At 37.7% G+C, this 20,708-nt stretch overlaps 2 protein-coding genes and 1 long non-coding RNA gene across 14 annotated transcripts; 1 reads left to right on the forward strand and 2 right to left on the reverse strand.

The window, feature by feature from the left end:
• Positions 1 to 719: 719 nt before the first annotated feature.
• Positions 720 to 1,519, forward strand: LOC131306444 (uncharacterized). Its single transcript, XR_009193905.1, has 2 exons — positions 720 to 978; positions 1,301 to 1,519. It is a non-coding gene; the product is annotated as an uncharacterized LOC131306444 (long non-coding RNA).
• Positions 1,520 to 2,681: 1,162 nt separating this feature from the next.
• Positions 2,682 to 7,272, reverse strand: LOC131306445 (magnesium transporter MRS2-4-like). Its single transcript, XM_058332670.1, has 4 exons — positions 6,691 to 7,272; positions 5,261 to 5,709; positions 3,873 to 4,154; positions 2,682 to 3,179 (listed from the first exon to the last, which is right to left on the reverse strand). Exons 1-4 carry the CDS (start codon positions 7,016 to 7,018, stop codon positions 2,901 to 2,903), a joined length of 1,338 nt encoding a protein of 445 aa, XP_058188653.1. The 5' UTR covers positions 7,019 to 7,272; the 3' UTR covers positions 2,682 to 2,900.
• Positions 7,273 to 9,333: 2,061 nt separating this feature from the next.
• LOC131307752 (uncharacterized) lies at positions 9,334 to 16,225 on the reverse strand. 12 transcript variants are annotated; one of them, XR_009194224.1, is made up of 4 exons: positions 15,918 to 16,225; positions 13,058 to 14,188; positions 11,437 to 11,562; positions 9,334 to 11,080 (listed from the first exon to the last, which is right to left on the reverse strand). XR_009194224.1 is itself a non-coding variant. In XM_058334419.1 (3 exons), the coding sequence occupies exon 2, from the start codon at positions 14,179 to 14,181 to the stop codon at positions 13,063 to 13,065; it is 1,119 nt and encodes a 372-aa protein (XP_058190402.1). In that variant the 5' UTR covers positions 14,182 to 14,188; positions 15,918 to 16,225; the 3' UTR covers positions 9,334 to 11,562; positions 13,058 to 13,062. The 12 variants fall into 12 exon arrangements, 1 of the variants encoding a protein (XP_058190402.1); XR_009194223.1 differs by adding an exon at positions 11,708 to 11,757 and having other exon boundaries at positions 9,334 to 11,562; XR_009194222.1 differs by adding an exon at positions 11,708 to 11,866 and having other exon boundaries at positions 9,334 to 11,562.
• Between the last annotated feature and the right edge of the window lie 4,483 nt (positions 16,226 to 20,708).

Here is a 20,708-nt window from a genome sequence, read left to right on the forward strand (position 1 = left end):
ACTGTGTTTTGAGCAGAGTTGAGTCTGTCCTGTTTTTGACGAATTTTTACCATTGACATACCGTTCATGTTATTTTCTGGTATTTTTACTGTAGATGCTTCTTTGTGTGTAGTTTATGCTGTAAAAATTTCAGAATTTTCTGAGAAACCTGGAAAAAGATAAAAATCTTTAACCGGGCTGCAGTCAGATTCGCATCTGGGCAGACAGCCCAGACACGTGTTGGAAAAACGGGCATAACTTCTTGCTCGGGTATTGGTTTTACGCACTGTTTCTTGATTCCGAAACTAGACTTGTATATCTTTCTGAATCTGTAAAGAGTGTGCCTTAATAGTTTGGTCTGAGCAAAATCAGTTTTGGTTCCGAAGTTAATAGTTTGGTGATTCTAAAATTCTGGGCAGGTTTTATAGCTGTGTTCTTCATCAGTTTTGTCATAGTTCAATATACTTACTGACTATGGATGCTATTGAGTCTTAAACCTTGATCAGTTGGTGTTGTTTTGGCGTTGGAAATATTGGAAAAGATTAAGTGTGTGATTTTTAATGAGCATTCGATCGCAGACTGTTCTGCTGGGTCTGTAGTTTATGTTTTAGATGTGTAATTTCAATTGAGCATATCTTAGTCATTCGGAGTCCAATTTGGGCAAATTTTATATCTAGATTGATGTACTAGAAGCCTTCTTGCTAGTGGTGGTAGTCTTGTAGTATTCTTCGAAACCTATAGAATTCTATAGTCAGAAATCGATCAGTGGTTCTGTTGATAATGTGTGAAATTGTGGAATTCTTGGTTTTGGGTACGAATTGGTGAATTTACTTTTGTTCGGCAATTACTAAATAGTTGAATTGATGCAGAACATTGTTAATGCATTTGTTAAAGCCTTAAAAGTATTTCTATACTAAAATGTTTGGCTTGTGGATAGGTGACGAGTCGGTGAATCAAGGAGCACCGAAACCATAGTTGTACTTTCTTTTGGAGTACGAGGTGAGTGTTTGATTCATAGATGTTATTCTATATTGAATTGAACTTGATTGTTGGCTTAATGCCCGGTGATTGGCTTTATGCCTTAAACTATTGGCTGTGTGCCCGGTGATTGGCTTTATGCCTTAAACTATTGGCTGTGTGCCCGGTGATTGGCTTAATGCCAAAAGGCTTTATTCCTTAAATTATTGGCTTTGTGCCCGGTGTTGCTTTTAATTGCTTGGTTCACTATTTGATTGGTTGAAATATATCTTTTAGCTGCACCTTTAATATGGAATTACATCCATGTCTCATAAACACTCCTGGATTCTATTTTGGAATCCAGTTTTGCAGGCGTTGTAGATATCCACTGCTGATCGTCGTGGGGTTGTACGCTCGCTTAGGGTAGCATGTCGGGAAGGCTGGACTAGTTTTGGCAAAATTTTGTAGATAGGGATGTAGTTGCAGCCTATGTTTAAATTTGGTTTATTGTATAGTTTAATGCTTTCTTAAGACTTCCGCTGTGTTAGTAAGAACGTTAAGTTTTGCGTTATCAATAAAATGGTTGTTGGTTAATTTAGTTGCTAAAACTTGAGTTATAGAAATGGGTTGGTGGTTGATGTTGCACCCTCACGTCGGTTTAAGCTCATTTGAGTGCTGGCCCGGGGTGGGGTGTGACAGTAGAGCTCGTCGAGACCTTTGACCACGAAAAGTCATGTTCGTCGGCTACCATTCGAAGCCTGATTGGATCATATTTCTCTTTGAACAAATAGGTCTAATCCAGTGTGATATATAAGTGCATATATTCAGAGAAAAATGTGTTCTGATCCGGCGTCAGATTGATAAGCATTTGACATTTGAGTTGGAATTGCTCCATCATCATGTCAATTATTTTATTGCAGCAAGTTTTGGAGAAAAGTAATAGAAAGAAGTTTTTTGACATCACATGTCAAATTTGGCATGAGAGTGGAGATGTCAAATAACACGTAAACATTTGACATTTTTGTTGAAATTGTTTCACACGCCAATTCTTCCACTTTGGCATACCATGTCAAATTTTACGTCCTTGGTTGGAGATGCTCTAAATCTTGAGTAATCTTGAATACGACTTTTCCATTCAGTTTTCGACCAACTTTTCAATATCTTTATTCCGAGATGCGTTACTCAAAACAAATATATTCGGAGGGCACAATTTCTTTCACAGCAGAAGATCTTGATTCTTGCAACAACGAGGGCTGCAATTGCAGCACTGTGAAATTCACCCTCTGCACTTGGCATAAATTGGTATCCGACGTATTGACAAAATGCCACAGAAATGCTCAAGGGGTGTTTCGGATCAAGGATCTTGATAAGAAGTTGAACGGTTACAACATCCTTTGACTTCACCTTTTCCATTTCTTTTTTCTTACCAGATCTTTGATCCAAATCTTTAGACTCTGTTCGGTTTGCGTTTCATGGGAGATTTTTAAAAGTAATGAGTAAAGAGAGAGAGTGTGTTTATTGAAAACCATGCGAGGGATTTTGAGCATAAAAAACGAACAAGATGATTTTCAGGGAAAATGACGGCTCAGGACGTGTTTTTGATAATTAATACATGTCAAGAACAAACTAAGAACATTTGTTAATGCTGAAAATGTCTTTGACGGGTATTAATTAGTATCAAAATATGTCCTTGACCGTCATTTTCCCTTCAAACAGCTGTATAACAACTTGGGGGAGGAGACCAATGATCGAAGCAGATTACGACACATCCCTCGCTTGACATAATCAACCTTAACTAATAGTATACAACAAATGGTTAATAAATAAATATACCAGACAAAAGGCACTTTGATATGGACCTGAACTGCAGTTTATAACTAGAAGATTTTCCAAGGAAGGAGGAAGAAATTAAATCTCTAAATCTGTAATGTATATAAGACAGGAGTAATAGATTATGAGGGAAATCATGATCCAAGCAGCTTCTTCCATCTGGCATATCCAAGAACAAGCAGGAAAAGTAAGACACAGGAAGCAGTAAGAACTCCAACGAAAGTGTTGAATACCCCATCAATATCGTACAGTTGACACGGGATGTTCATACCGAATGCCCCAGCAATCATTGTCCCGACTGCAATAGCAAAAGATGCAATCGTCAGTGTCAACTGGAGTTGAATGAGTTCGTTTCGTTGGTTGTCAAGCTGGATATTTACATAATCCTCAGTGTCATCAATATACTCGCGAACCTGGAAATTTCAAAGTCAAAATAAATCATTTCTCATACGAATGTACAGAAAATAAATGTATTCAGTGTATTTGTGCCTGCCCTTTCTATCTCTTAGCGAGAAAGAGAACAGCAATGCATAGTACCAAAAACCACCAGTAGATTCCAGTAGCTTTGGGGGCACAGATTTAGATTGTGGCGCTGCGGAAAGTTTGCCAATAGTTTTGCCACAACTTTCTACTTGGGGAGCAAAAGCAGCTTAAAATTTTGATTAAAGATGATTCTGAGAAGTGTCAATTTTGATGCTTTTGGGTTGTGATTTGAAAAAATAATTTTTACCAATCTAATTTAACACCACAGGGTTAAAGATCAAAAGATGCCAATCTAGCAAAACCAACCCAGATGCCTCCCGCTCTGGGCAGCTGCCAGAAATCAAAACCCTAGCATGCTTAATACCACAAACTCGAAACGATATACTCTGCATTCTCCGATCTTAGAATAAGGAATTGCAGGCCTATGTCGGGAATGAAGAGGCGGAATAGGAATTATGAATCTCATTCCAAGTTTCTCAATCTTTTTTGGTTGTGTTTAAGACAGGAAATGTGATCTGGTTCTCCTTCCCAACCTGGGATAAGATTACCACAAGAAGTGCGACTACGAGACTACACAAGACATGAATTCTGCTAACGCCATAGTCAAGAAGAATACTACTTACAGATAACATCTTGTTACGAGTCCCATCCAATTGCATGAAATAAGCCTCAAGCAACATCTCCAAGTCCTCCACGTCATGATCATCCACATAGTTGCTCGACATTAAACTTGCGCTCCTGTTAGAATTAATATGCCGAAGATGCGGTCCACCACTGACAATGCTATTTGAAACTGCAGCTCCTAACAAAGCCTCAGATTGCTGACTTTGAATCCATCTCCTTGTTAAGTACAAATGCTCCATATCCTCATTGTCATCTAAAAGATGTTCAATTTCATCACGCACCTAACATCAAGCACACACTTGTATCAGATTAAACATAATACAAAGTGATAAAAGCAAACCATCGACAACTATTAACAAACATGAAGGGGTATCCAGTATAAGAGCTACCAAATATTGGTAGCATTACTTCCTTAATTTCAAACTTTCGCAAAAAAGTCTTTAGCCATTATTATTAATAAGACCACGCCTCAGTTAGAAGAGGGAGATTTCAGCTACACCTCATTATCTCAAGAAGATATTTGTATTTCCTATCCAGCCTCAAGTATGTCTCCCTAGAGGCCTAACCAATGATTCTCAAATGATAAGCCTTTCGTCCATTTCGCAACAGATGATTGAGGTGGTCTATTTTGGAGGACACACAGTGATAAGTACTCCCTCCGTCCCACTTTGTTCCGTCTGTTTCCTTTTTTGGACGTTCCAAAAAATTGTCTATATCTCATAATCTATAATATTTTATATATTAAATATGGATCTTGTTTGATAGATCTCATTTTATTTTTTTAAACAAAGTTTTCGAAATCATAAAAAACATTATAGATTATGAGATATATACAATTTTTTGGGACGTTCCAAAAAGGAAATAGGCGGAACAAAGTGGGACGGAGGGAGTACAAGACAGCCTCCAATCTTTCAGCCAAAATCGATCAGTGTCTCTCTTCACCTTGAAAATAGGCATACCAAGGGTGAACCTGATGCATATAACCAAGCTAATAATCAACTGCCGCACAAACTTTAAGCTAAAAAGAATGCAGACCTGGCATGGTAAGTACACTCATCCTCCCACATGCTTCATTGAAGCCTGCATCTAAAAAGATGAAACTCTACCCTAAAAACATACTTATTGTAGTATTCGAATAAATGAGAGGGGAGGGGAATGGATTGTAAAACCCAATTGCTGTCAATTTGGCCTACGACATCTACTTCTATAATTCATCCTAACTTATAAGGAGACTGCCCGTGCAAGCAAAAGGGTCATAATGCATAAGAATACCTTCAACATATCAAAATTTTCCTGAATCAAAGAGCTTAAGAAATAATCTACGTGGTGTAACAGAAAGTAATTTACATCGTGGAACAGAAAATGAAGAGCATTGAATAAAGAATACCTTTTGTACCCGTGCAAGCAGACGGGTCAGATTGCTTTTCAAACTCCGTACGTGCTCAAGATTTTTGGTGCTAACATTCCTCGCCAGTTCATCCAACACAGGGTAAGCATCTCTCTCAAGGTCTGCCACGCTTGAGTCCAAATATGTACAAACAACCTCCAATGCAATCTCAAGAACTTGAAACTCAAAAGGGAGTTCACACTGCAAACCTTCCACGGCTTCGGGAACAGGTAACCATTGTCCCCCAGTTGACAAATGCATTTCATTGTCTTGTGCAGTCGTTTGTCCCCCTCCTTGTATTCTGGACGGGGTTTTATGAGGAATTTGTTGCCTCAGCTGATCCACAAATGGAAGAACCTCCTGCCGGAGAGGATCAAGCAACAGCACTTCTTCAGCAGTAACTATAGCCTTGATGAACTCCAAATTGACAACCATGGCTTTCTCCCTTGCTGCAAAAGAAAATAATTCAACTTCACTCCATCATCACAACCAACCCTTTGCATATTGTGTACATATATATGTTGTTATCACCAGAAGCAATTGTGTGTGCATCTAGCTAGCCCCAATTGACAGGGACTTGCACCTCTCTTTGGTCTGGTTTGGTCATTATACTATGAGACAAGGGGTTTATTGATGTTGGAAAACAAGAATACCTAATACTAGCGTTGCTTCCGTTATGCACGGGAAGGTATACATCTACTGTTACGGATTAAAAAAGTTGAAGTGTAAGTAAAATTAACTCTGACTTAATTAAAGTTTATGGAAGTATAAACAAAGCAAACATCAAAAACTAAAAAGTGTGAGTTTTATTTATCTACTTCCCAACTCTCCGCTCCCCAAATCTCTATCTCAAAAGAAAGAAAGAAAGAAAAACAATATTCCAAGAATTCTGAATTGGGGGATTTTGAGGCTTTTTGGAGGCTCGATACATTTGTATATATAGTATCGATAGATAGATTCATGCTGAGAAAAAGTTCAGGACCAAATTTGAAACACTTCTGTTCGGTATCATTTTCAGTCCCTCTTTTCTATTTCACAAACTTGGTTGGCGAACCGTTTCAAACATTTTTTCTGGCCAATTCCACTGTAGCAACCCATTTTCCCCGAAGGACACCAATAGGATGTCTTTGAATTCCCAACAACTATTTTCCGCTCACGATGAACATGACATGGAAACAGGAAGTCTTTTTTTGTTTTTTCCCTCAAATGTGCTCGGCAAATCTGTATAGGTATCCAAATGGCAACCACACAGGTTAGCACTAGAAATATATTTACATATTCCCACCTAGACATGTATAAACTAATGTTTGTTTTCTATGAAATGGAGAGCTATGCTTATTATAAGCAATAAAAAACGAATGATTTCAAAGCAATCAAATAAATAAATACGAAGAGTATATCTCAATTACGTATGATAACCATGCAATTACCTAGGATATTGGAGGAGTGAGAGAAGACGGGGCCAAGGATCCTCAAATCCCTAGCCGGAATGGACACGCGCTTGATGATGGTGCTCTTGTCGCACTCGATCAGCTCCGACTGGCCGAACCGGTCGAACCGCATCCACAGCCTCGCCCCGCCAGCCTTCTTCTTCGGCTTCCCCGCCGCCGACACCACGGCCGCCGCGATCGAGTTGTTGGCGGACGCCGCCGCCGCGAGGGCCATGACCTCAATCCCCGCCGCCTGCGGTGGCTCCGCCGACTTCTTCGCGCGGCGGCGGCTGGTCGTCCGGCTGAAGGACAAAGGCCCCTTCCCCATACCCTCTCTCTCTCTCTCTCTCTCTCTCTCTCTCTCTCTCTCTCTCTCTAACGGCTTGGTATTTTTCCGATTAATCTGTCTCCGGCTCTGTCTCTCTAGATGTATTCGTTACGTCCTCGTCCTCGTCTTCTGCCATAAACGGCTTTCTCAAATCGTAACCGATTTTGTTTCAGATTTCAGGTGGTGAAAGCCGCGAAGGGTTATGCTCTGGACGCGCCCTAATACTATTGCAACTACTCCCATGGGGAAAATGTCGGTGCGTGATTAATCATATCTCTATTTTGTTTTTGGTTTTTATTTGATTTTTCACGAAGGACTAGACTTTTTTTCTTTTTCATTACTTTGAGCATGTGGGCCTCGACTAATCTCTCATGAACTTCGTCCACTAGTTGTGGGGCACAATTAAAGTCGAAAAAAAACTCCGTATGAACTGGCTCCATATGCAGGTAAAAAAAAAATTGGATTGGCCCCATATGAGAGAACAAACCTTGCACGTCAATTCCTTTATACCGAATTCCTCACGTTTTTGTGTTTTAGTTAGAACATGTCCACCAATGAGCTCTTAGTTCAGTTGGTACATCTCCCTCAATGGAGACATGGTTCAAGCTACACGAGGGGCGGTTTAGGATTCACAGTTATGGTTAGCCACTAAATCCGAACATGTCCTAAATTCTAGTGTTTGAAACATTTTCATGTAATTTAACCGTTAAAATTATATGGGAACAGAAGTACAGACAAAAACCAGTACAGAGAGTTTGATCCCAAACCTTGAATTTTCGAAAGTGAGGACTGGGTTGCGCGGCATGTGCTGTGAACTCTTTTGGACCATTAAAAATACTTTTGGACAGTTAAGATTGCACAACACACGCCCCTAGTTGTCAAACCGGGTTACAAAGAAGTAGAGTTTAAAACAAGCTTTGTAGAATATTCTTTTGCTTTATTTTCACCTTCTTAAGGCTTTTTGAGTTTGGATAAATGCCTTGTTTGGATAGTGTTTAAAAAAAAAATTTCCAACTCAAAAAACACTCATTAACCCTACTTCTAATCATTAATCACTCTTATCTCCAATCATTATTCTTATTTCTCTCTCCAATCATTACTACTATTTCTAATCATTTCTCTCTCTGCTCATAACCCTACAAAATTTCTCAAAAACTCATCCAAATACAACATAAAGCCTTTGTCTTTTATTTTCGTGGCGCCAAGTATTTTGGTTGTAAAAATATCAATTTTGTAGCAAGTAACGTCTGATTTAACAAAATTATCACATTTTTAGAGTTGGTGAGGTGATTAAGCTCCCATACTCTAGTCTAGTGTGGGTGCCAAGGGAGGCCACTTTTTAATAACCACTAGAATACCCCTGGAAATTTAGAAAAATTCTCATAGGGTGTAGAGTGATCGTTAAGCTTTTATTTTATTACTATATATAAAAGGGCTTTGATTATTCTGCCAATGTTTCTGCCATTTTCAACTTAACGAAGATGCAACAGATTGATGAATTGCAGACAAATATGAAGGACACAGGGCTACCGAATGCACATATATAGTTACTCATTTCTTAATTTAGAATCCTGCTTGCTCTAAATCAAGGGAGCTTCAGCCGTAGATCCACGCGAATGATAATATTGCAGCGGTTAGTCCATCCAATAACATTTTAACGCGCGCAATCCAAAGACACCAAGACCCTCAAAAACACCCCTTGCACGCCGTAAGCCACCTATTTCCCACTCAGAAATTTCTCTGTAATAAGCTATCACAGAAATCACTCCCATGGCCCAATTTACTGCTCTGAAAAACGATATTCCAAGAATTCCGAATTTAACAAAACAGACATTTTAGAGTTGTTCAGGTGATTAAGCTCCTATACTCTGAACTCATGACGTCGGGAATTCAACATCAACCCAAGGATGATAGCATAATGTGGGTGCACTGGAATACCCTGGATAATTAGAAAAATTTTCATAAGGTGTAAAGTGACCGTCGTCAAGTTTTTAACATTCTTTTAATGTTATGAGCATCACTCCAGAAAATATTTTGGGTTCTTTTTTGACAAAATGCATCACACGGAGTCATGGAGACATTAATAAGCTCACAAGAACAATACGTTACCCATGTTCCTCCTTACAGAAATACAACTTAAAAAAAGAAAGCCTCAAAACATCAGCAACAATAGCCAAAAACCAACAAATCCACTCGAGATTGGGTTTTGAAGAAGCTAGATCTACTCAAGACTGGTATTACGGAGTAGTTCTTATGTTACGTAGCACGTTTAATGCTGGAAAATCTCTTCAGGACAAAATTGTATGTTTCTATAAATAGACAGCTAAACACACAATGAACCACTAGAATAGTGTGTAACACAACAATAGACAGAAAAATGAACAGCAGGAAACAGAAGGGGAGAGCTGATGCCAAAGAAGAAACTAATGGGTTTGGGTGAAGTAAATTTGGAGTCAAGAGACAACCAGCTCTTCACATCTTCAACACTTCGTTCCACACTTCCACTGTTTGCTTTCTCGCACTTAAAATGGTGGAACTTACAACACTTTTCAGCCAACAATAGCCGCACAATCGTCTAAAGTGTGCTTCATCAAACACCACTATTAATGCATCGCGTGTAATATCTGGAAACTTGGGTCTTGTTCGCTTTTTATTAACAGGAACTGGGTCTTATTCTACCAATTGTCTGCTTCCACTATTTGGGAATTATCTCAACGGCCTCAGATGATAACTGCCAATTTCTTGGAGCTGAAATGCATCACATGGGTTGTTTTACAAGGGGCTAAAGATTAAGGGTTGCAGCTAGCAAACTTACTGATAAGTAAACAAGTATACAAAAGTTGAAGTAAAAAGAAATGAAAACTATTTGTTTGCACGAAACTTGCATGGAATGACAAGCAAACTATGATGCACGGACACGGACACAGAGACACGGGAATTCTAAAAAAATGGGAACACGGAACAACGGAGGACACTCCACGTGTATACTTATTTATATTTGTTTTTCAATTTTTTCCCAAGTTTAAATGGCAAAATGTGGACAAAACGAAAAATCTATAGTTCCAATATCATTTAAACAAAACAAGACATCCATAAGTTCAAAACAACCCAATTGAAAAATTACAGTTTGAACCTCCCTCCCCAAAATTTTTAAAAATTACAATTTGACCCCCAATTTTTTTTTTAAAAATACACTTTGACCCTCGCAGTGTCCCCCCGTGTCCCTGTAAAAAATTTAAATTAAATTATGGGACATGCCACATTCTCATACGTGTCCCCGTGTCCAACACTGCAATACGTCGACCTCTAGAGGTGTCCATGCTTCATAGGAAGCAAATATGTGCTTACAATCTAAGAGGAGCATTGAGCTTGCGTAGGCTAACGTCCTTCCAATCACAAAACTGATTTCTGCAAATGTCCATGATTCCCGAGCTTTTATACAATTTTTACTTTGAATATAACAAATCAATTCAATATGAACAAGCAGCTCTGAAGCACCATAGGGCTTGCAATGACACTCGAGTTGCCTAGCTCAAAATCATGAAACCGTGTTAGTTAAGTTGGAAGTATACAGGCAGTTTTCAGTTTCACAACAAAAAACAGAAAGAGATATACAGGCAGTAATTCGCGTAAAGTTACAATGACGAGCCAACACGTCAGTTAAAAATTGCTTGCAAAGAAATGGGAGAAAATAAAAAGGCATTTGGTAGTAAAACTAATACCGTTTCTTTAACTCTTTCTTCCTTTTCTTTTCTTTCCAAGCTAACAAGTTTTCTGATTTTCTGACTCACACTCAAATGAGATTCCTTAGAAGAAAGATAGCTACTACATGAGCCGGGGTACATTGTCAATGTGTGTGTCAAACAAGTCAGTTGACATCTCATGGCACATGGAACTCCGAGCATATGTCTCTATGGAGAAGCAAAGTCTATTGGGTAACGCAGAATTGCTCAAATACCACAGCTTGGTGTGACAGCATAGACAACTGGATAACACCTCAGCTAGCTTAGTGTTTTCAAAAAGAATCCTTATGACGTAGTGGGGAATCATCACCCTTTAACCCTGATCAGTTGAGGATTAAAAGCCATAAGAGAGTATTGAGAGTTCAATAGTGACATCAACTTTGTTCCTTCAATAACCTCAAAGCATGAAATGTAACACTCCCATGATGTTGCTAATTCAGTTGGCAGCTACTCTATAATATAATGCTCTTGCATTACATAGACAACCCTCTGGAGAAGACTTCCAAGTCCAAATCTTACTAAATAAAGAGAAGGGAATTAAGTATACTAACATAATGAACTCCCTTTCCAAAACTGATTACAAAGAGAGAAAATTAAGGAAACTAAAACCACGAACTGCCTTTCCAATATGATGACATATAGCATCAACTAAAGAGAAAGGTTTTAGTGAATAACCTTTCAATCAAAAACCACGTTGTCGGTCGAGCTGGCTGAGGTAATAGCTCAGCAAGTAGACTCGTTCTTGGGCTTACCCACTGCAGTTGGTTGGCTCAGCAACTGAAACATGAGTGGTCCTGTCACCTGTGTGACAATTAAGTAGATAAATATCCCTTGTGCAAATCCTACACCACTTCCTAATGTCTTGTTCAAGTTGCAATGTAAAAACATCCAACGAAAAGGTGTGTGAAGATAATTGGAAACCTAAAAGTAAAAAAAGGAAAGTTACCTACTATGGCCGAAGCCAACGAACAGCTGATGTTGAATAACATAATTTCACTGCACCATGGCCACAAACAATAACAATTATATTCGTAGTAACAATGATAGCTCTTCAATCTGCAGGTCTGCCTTTTATCCCGAGTCTCCTATTTTGTGGTTACTACAACTGTGAATATGGGTTTAAATAAATGAGTGAAAGCTGAAGGTTAGTAGAATGAGAAACTGATTTGAGGGAAGAGTTGGAGGCAGATGTCCATCTTGCAGCGTGGAATTTCATATAGGTGGGCAGTGGCCTACCTTCCTTTCACACCACTCTTCACAGTTTGTAGGAATGAAACAGGAATTGACAGAGGTTCTTCGATTCTAAACAATTTTCTCAGAAAGGAAACCACTCTTCACTGTTGGAGCCTGATGGTCAGCGTTTACATTGCAGAGACATGAACCAAGATTCTTAGTTTGACCATGACCAATTGACATCCAACTCCACAACATGAGCATAGAATCCTTTCTAAGTAGTACTATCAACATAAGTACAGAACATTGAACTGAATTACATATACAAGTACTGCAACTCATGAAAGCCCCAAAGTTGCCCCCAGGCTGTCCCAAGCATACTTGAATGGCACTTGCAATAGGGAAGAAATCAAGTTATACTTGAAACTTCGTGGTAGATGGAACAATTTGGAACACCAACTTACCACATTTTACTGGTATGAAAAGGTCAACGCCAAACAAACAAAAATAAAGACAAGTCTGCCCCAAAAAAGGAAAAATTATTAAAACTACTAGCATAGAAGTGGCTTGTAATATGCCTTGTTACAGCTTGACATGCATTGGTCGGTTCATATTCGGATTGTTTAAGCTTTTAGATGATGGTTATCTATCATGGTAATAGAGACTTATTTCCAAGAGGTCCTCGGTTAAAGAATCGGGATGGATTTGTTCACCCATAAGGAGACACTTTCCCTTATCCCCATTTCTAAAACTACTTCTAATCAATTTTCTTAGGATTACTGTCGGACATTTGAGCATTTTTCTCTTTGAATTTTCAAAAAGGGCAAATGTTTCGCGATACTCTGAATCGGAATGAAGGACTAATGACAAGGGACGGAGCATATATAAATTTATGTTTTTTGGATAGGACTCTTTTTCCCAAGATCATGTACCCTTCAATTAGAGGTTTAGCGGGTCTGATCCCACAATATGCACCCACACCCAAAACCCAAACCCGATCACAAACCATAGATGTGCACAGGATACATCAAAAAGAGCAAAACAAATAAATTAAATAAGAGATGAAGGCATCAACTGACCAATATAATTTTGGTTGAGATATTTTCCTATACATCGTTGGTACCTATATCACTGCGGAACTGAGAAGAGAAGGCATCCATTATCCCAGCATACCCTAATCTCTGTTCCTACACTAAGTCGCTTCCCTCGAACAATTGTGCCCCATTTGCCAATAAGATTATAATAACTCCCACGCCACCTCAACTTCATTGCATAATGATCACCCGTATCAAAATCTTGAGCATTAATATTGACTTGCCGATCAATTATCAGCTGCTCACGTACTTGCGGCAACCAATGAATAAGAATATGATCTTCAACCGCTTTTCCAGGCAAAGTGAGAAATGGATGATTTATATCCACATCAGACAATGTTAGTGCCTTCTTAATAGGCCATTGATCCAGCAGTAAGGGCACTCCAACATGCTGCTCTGGTGGGACTGAGAAGTGTAAGCATTTGTTCGCCCACCGTATTTTGATCTCTTTCCCCACACCAAGTCCCTTCCGTCGAACAATTTTTCCCCAGTTCCCAATAAGGTTATAATAATTGGCACGCAACTTCAGTTTCATTAGATACACATCACCAGTATCGTAATCTATAGCATTCACATTTAGTGGCTCTTCATTTCTCAGATGTTCTCGTTCTTGATGTGTCAAATGCATAAGAATATGATCTTCAACTGATCGGCGAGGCAAAGGGAGGAATGGGTGATTGGTATCCACATCAGAAAAAGTCAAGACCTTTTTAATAGGCCATTGTTGCTGCTCTTGTGGTGCTGCAACAATCTGCCTTTGGGGTACTACAACGTCCTGCTGTGGTGAAACGGAGAAGTGTAAGCACTCGTTACGCCAGCGTATTTTGATTTCCCTCCCAACAACAAGTCCCTTCCCTCGAACAATTGTGCCCCATTTCCCAATTAGGTTATAGTAACTCCCACGCCACTTCAGCTTCATCATATACGTGTCGCCAGTATCATCATCTTGGGCATTGACAATTACATGCTCTAAGTTTCTTAAATGGTCCCGATCTTGTGGGGCCAAATGCACGACAATATGATCCTCAACTGGTTGGCGAGGTAGAGTGAGGAACGGATGAGTGATATCCACATCAGACAATGTAAGGGCCTTCCTAATAGGCCATAGGTCTGGACCTCGTGATGCGACATTTTGATGTGTTGTTCTCCTCATGAATTTACTGGGAGCATAAATAAACGTGATTGACAAGATTAATGTTTTGATTTTTATAGTATGATAAATGACAGTTTAGCAATAGGCTTTTTCATGCAGCAATATTTGGAAAACATGCTATAACATCAGGTGTGAGGAGTCTAACAACTTCATGGCTAAATGCATACAAACATATGCCAACTAGGCCATAACTCAAGTCAATGTCAACACGATTACTAGAAAAGCAATTTTATCTGTATAAGAGTACACTAAGAGGGAATTAATGTTTAATGATGTCAACTAATTGTACATGTGAATGACTGAATTCCATGATTAGATTTTTGAGTAATGTTGGTCTTGATTCCACTATGATTCATTTTTGTTTAATAAACATTGCTAACAGATACACGTTCGACACCAAACAGGATATGCTTCCGGGAAAGATGGACTTCTCTCACAAGAAAGTATTAACTGCTAAACAAATCTTACATAAAAAAATTAAAAACTCCTGATCCCTTCTGTTATTAAGACAGATCAATTATCCCTGAATTTATGTACAAGTTAAATATTATTCTGCATCCAGAAAACGTCAATTGTGTGATATAACCTTGTCTAAAAGAAGTAATAGATCTGTATTAACGACCTGGAATGAAGCTGATTCCGGAGAAAATATTTTCAATAGAACCATAAGATAAAAAGGAACATAGTAGAGGGTAATCCACATCTGCTTCTAAGTATATCTACATGACAGCTCTTACTCAAGACTGCATTTAATCTAGATACAAAAGCTGCATCCGAAGCCAACTCTACTTCAAAGAATCACTTAAACAAGATACAAAATGCACAAACATTAAGCATGCATAACATAAAAGAATATGCCAAGAGGAAAGCATCAGAAGTTGGGCTAACTGCTGTTCCCATTTAAAAATCAGCAACCAAGAATGGCATCACATTAACCAACTATTACATTTTACTTTATCTTTACTGTGTGCTACAACTTAATAGCATGTGCGTGTATGTTAATGCAATGGGGTAGGGAAGAGCTATTTGTGTATTTTCACAACTGGAAGACTGCATGGGAGCCCTATCTCCTTAGTATCCAAATATTCAACAGAAATCGAAGATTCAGCTAGAGCATGTCCAGCCCGAACCCAAATCTTGACTCAAACCTTAAATTTGCTTCTTCTTTTTTTAAGGACCCTCAAATTCCTCTCCAGTCCTTTACAAGTTTTTCAAAACCACTATTCCATTAGTGATCATTTCCTCAAAATTTTGCTCACATTTTGGGTTTTCCTATTGAAGTGCTTCACATGAAATGGAGCTTCTAATCATGTATTTGCTCTCTTCAAGCCCAAATTTGCGGAAAGGACCAGAGAAAATAAAATATACATTTACCTATAGGCATACCGCAACTGATATTTGTGACCAATGACGAGTGATAGTAGGAAATACCTTCTGACCTACAAGGGCCACAACAGAATATGATAAACCTTTTTTTCCGGGTAAATCAGGTGTTCGGCCCAGCTTACGCAGAAATAAAAGAATCAATACTTGGAAACCCAATTAACTGACCACCTTCGAATATCAAATCCAAACATAAGGATGCATAACGACTCATCTAGGTTCAATTTAGGGCAACACAAAAATGCAAACAACCAGGTGAAAAAAAAAACAATTCAAACGACGGATCTTAACATACTCGAGAAAAACCCATCAAGATAATTATCTCTCAATGCCTATCGGAGAAAGAAATTTACCTGGACAGAGAAAAAGCTTCAAAACAAGGGCGTTGAAATGGGGTTTCAATCTACGTGCATATATGCACGGAATGGGTCATGAGGGGAACGAGATAGCAGAATGGGCGAAAGCGGGTGGCGATAATTCTTGAAGGTCTGTCACGAATTTTGCGTTGAGGTTCACGGAAAGAGGATAGAGAGACCCATGTTTTTTGCAGCAGGCGACGATGGTGGTGCTGGTCACGTTTATGCGATGACTGTAAGTTGAAGGTTGCGAAATGAATTTGAGACCGACTAGAGCGAATTTGGGTAAAATATCAAAGCGGTCCCTAAAGGCTTTATTTGGGAAGTATGGAAAAGAAAGGAATGAGTTTTTTTTCTTTTTATCCCCTAAATTATACATATTTTTTCTATTTAATTTTTAAATTATTAATTTGATGATTTCATCCCCTCAACTATCATACTATTACCTACTTAGTTCAAGAAAAAATGGAAATTAAAAATTTGAACGAAAAATGTCATGTAAGACTCTATTTGAGACTCCGTAAAGCAGATACTTGATTATGAGAGCTGTAGAGTTAAAAATTAATTATCACCCTTTAGGAGAAAATGATAAAAAAATAAAATAAAACCTTCCCAGTTGGTTCAAACAAAATGAAAATTAAAGCTTTAAATTTTTTTACAATGTTTATATATTAGAATTTTACATGGCATTTTATAGAAACTGACACATACATTTTTTTTTTTTAAATATTTGAGTTCTTTATATAGAATTTAGACTGTTTATATATTAAAAATATGGTTAAAAATTAAGTGCTCTAATTTTCAATCCGTATAAATCGGTATGAAGATCTTATTTTTCTTATCATTTTATGCTAAAAAGTTATAATTAATTTTTCTTTCTAGAACTCTCATAATCAAGTATTTGCTCTAAATGGTCCAAAATAAAAAAAACATATATTTAATTATGATAGCCCTAGATATAAAAATTAATCATGACTCTTTAGAATAATATGATCAGAAAAATAAGATCTTCGTACTGTTCAAAACGAATTGAAAATTCGAGCACTTAATTTTTTTAGAAGGTTTATATACTAAAAAATATGGTTACAAAATTAAGTATTCCAATTTTCAATCTGTTGAAACCGATGCGAATGTCTTATTTTTCTGATCATTTTATCCTAAAAGGTCATAATTAATTTTTATCTATAAGGCTCTCATAATCAAATATATGCTCTATAGAGTCCTAAACAGGCCTTACATGGCATTTTCTGTCCATATTCCTAACTTCCGTTATCTATTGAACTAAGAAAGTAACGATATGATAGTTGAGGGGATGAAATTGTCAAATTGATAGTTTAAGGACTAAGTAGAAAAAATGTGAATAATTTGGTGGATAAAAAGAAAAAAAAAACTCGAAAGGAAAAGAAGTTTGAGAGGAAACAAAAGGGAAAATAGGAAGAATTTTCCTCCTTGCTTTCCTTTCCTTTCCTTTTTTTTCTTTTCTTTTCTTTTCTTTTCTCTAAATTTCAAACAGGCCCTAAGGCATTATTTGGAATTTGAGAAAAATGAGAAAGGAAGGAAACATTGAAAAAAATTCTCTCCCATTGTTTGATTTGGAGAGAAAATAGAAAAATCTTGAAATGTATCATTTTCCTCTCATTTTCTTCTCAATTTTCTCTCATTTTCCTTTCTCTTCGTTTTTTCTCACTATCTTCAACTTCCAAACAAAGCATAAACTATGATTCTTGTGTCATTTTGGTTCCTAAACAACTTACTTTGACCAATTTCATCCAACATGCCCTCTGTTTGGAACTTGTGGAAAGCGAGCAAAAGGAAAATATTCCCTTTGTTCCCATTTTTTAGTCACTTTTTTAGAATTCCAACTAATTCAGGGAACACAATTATTGCGCTTGTGAAAACTTATTATTCTCTTTTTACCTTTCAATCGTAACGTTTTCTTACTTTTTTCATACTATTAATTTAAAAATGAAAAGGTAAAATAGAATTTTTTTTATCTATTATCCATTTAGTTTTGATACAAGGACAATTTTTTGGGAAAAAAAAATGCTAATTTGCAAAAATTAGGATGGAAGGTCCTAGGGGTGTACACAGTCCGGATTGGTCCGGTTCTCTAGAAAATCAGTAACCGGACCATTTCAAACTGTTCTAGAAAATTGGGAACCAGGACCTAACCAATATATGCATAGAACCTAACCAAAACTAAACCGCAAGACCGGTCCGGTTTTGGTTTGGTTCTGGTTCTATCCAATAAGCATCCAAACACTTATTTACAAAATATGAACTCATAAAATTAAAGAAATAAGAAGATAATCTGCTGGAATAGGAAAGGAATGAAGAAAATAAAGGTTTTCCTAACAAATGATATTTCATCTCTAAATAAATTAAGTTTAGGAAGGAAAAGATTAACTTACCAAATTCAAATACATATTTAATTGCACACACATGTGTATTTCTATATTTATCTTAGTTTTAAACGGTTCGGTTCGGTTCTAACCACGGTTCATTAATTAAGAACCAGTAACCGAACTAAAATTAGCGGTTCTTAGTTTTTTGGAACCATAACCTAGCTGAAGAATCGCAGAACTGGACCAAATAGAACGGTTCGGCCCGGATCGGACCGATTTTACGGTTCGAGTGATTTTCTTGAACACTCCTACGGAAGGAGTAATGATTAAGGAAAGTGGAAGAAGATTTTAATTTTCCTAATATTCTAATTGGTCATTTTTCTCTTCTTTTTCCTCTAAAATCAAATAAGGGATAGGAAAACTTTTAATGGGAATTCTAAAATCACGAAACACTTGCTCAAATAGCATACTCACGTAGGTGTGTAGGCTCCACACATTAGTGGTACATTGTGTGAAGCCAACACATCCACTTGTATGTTTGTGCTAATTATTATAGTGTTTGCAGAAAAGAGAATCTTAAAACTTACCTTTATTTTCTTTTCCTTTCTTGGTTTCCGAACAAACCCCCAATGTTTCTGATTTGTGTCAATTTGATTTTTACAAATTACAAAGGTACCTTTCAGATTTTTTTAAATTGAAGGAAGATTCCTTGCCACTGTTATGCATAAATGTGTAATTAAAATCGGTTGGTATGAGTTCCTCCCAACTTCGGCTTAAGGTTTTAAATTACTTTTAAAGTTTTCTTATTCGACCTTCTAGTGTGGAACCCGGGAACCCTGTTGTCCCCTAAAGGATAACTCCCATCCGAATGGACTGCTCAAATTTCATCTTAACAATGAATGGATGGACGACTGAGATTTGTTCATAGTGCGGAATGTGTGTGTGTGTATTTTTTTTTTTTTTATCAGAGCGTGGAATGTATTTATTCATGGTAAGATTGTGCTTCTATTTCTTAAAACACTTGGGATGCTATCTGCTTATTCTTTTTCGTACTCTGGCCTTTTAATTCCTCTATTAACAACAATCCATTTGGCATGAAAGACTATACTCCCCCATTCCCCAAAACTGTCAGTGCTATCGATTTAATATTGAGTAATACTCTGTGTGCAAAAATAAAATTCGTCAAGAATGACTGTAAAATCATATGTATTTACTTTCTTTCTTTTTTATCGACACTCATACTTTTAACATCCCCGGCATTTTTATCTCACTTTCCGCACTAATTTATGAAAATTTGTGTATACGTGACCGGTTAGTAAAGATAATAGAAGCAAGATAATTCTTGAACACCCTGTTACAACATTTGCATCTGCATCGCTACCCGTAAACGAGTTCGTGTCCATATCACACTGTTCTCTGAGAGGATATATATGGGCCCAAACAGAAAATGATATTACTTGACAAATCACAACTTGTTCACGTTTTGGCATTATCACTTTAAATAATAATGCAACTTGGAAGGGAAAAACTATTCATGACATCAAACCCAACGGTATTAAACGAGAAGTTTTTCAGTGCAGGGTGGGCACGGGTCACGTGGTGTCGAGCACGATCTCGGCCGTCCAAACGTATTTTGGACGGCCCAGATATGTTTGGATAATTTTTTAGTATTAAATTATCAAAACACCCCTCAAACCCAAACAAATCAGGGTCATCCAAAACACATTTAGACGGCCGAAATACGTACTCGACACCACGCGGCCCGTGCCCACCCGGTACTAAAAAAATTCTAGTATTAAACAAGTTGTGTAGGATACTCAAAATTCCTTACAACCACACAAGTCTGGATATCGATATCCATGCCATGCCATGAAGTTATACTAAACACAAACCGACGCTTACACAGTGCCAGCTATACTTTATTTATGCAAAATCCCACCTCTCTCTCTCTCTCTCTCTCTCTCTCTCTGTCTATATATATATATATATATATATATATATATATATATACATACACACTTCCGACCTTGGATGGGAGCCGCGAGCAGAGTTTTAGAGTGTTGAGTTCAGCTCATTTACTACACAAATCTAAAACTTGAGCTCGAACTACTCGCCAGTAGCTCGGTCCGTTGCAGCCCTAGTTGCGGGCAGTGGGTTTGGTAGTAATTGGATAGGTTAGTTATCCTACAACCAAGCCGCTAAATGGGATGCGATTGTGCAACCCAAATCTCCAGGAGAGGTAGAGCAGCCACACTTGGTACGGCTCCCCACTTGCTTTAGGATACTCACCTTATAGAGAATCGAATTCCAGACCTTCCTGATCAGAGTGTGTAGAAGTTGTACCGCAAGAGTGCTAAACTTTTTCACTATTGTAGAAGCATTGGATGCTATAACATATAGGTGCCTTATGAATAAAGTCCAACCAATCAAGGTCACAATAGTA

Source organism: Rhododendron vialii, chromosome 11a, assembly GCF_030253575.1.
Source record: "Rhododendron vialii isolate Sample 1 chromosome 11a, ASM3025357v1".
Taxonomy (NCBI): Eukaryota; Viridiplantae; Streptophyta; class Magnoliopsida; order Ericales; family Ericaceae; genus Rhododendron; species Rhododendron vialii.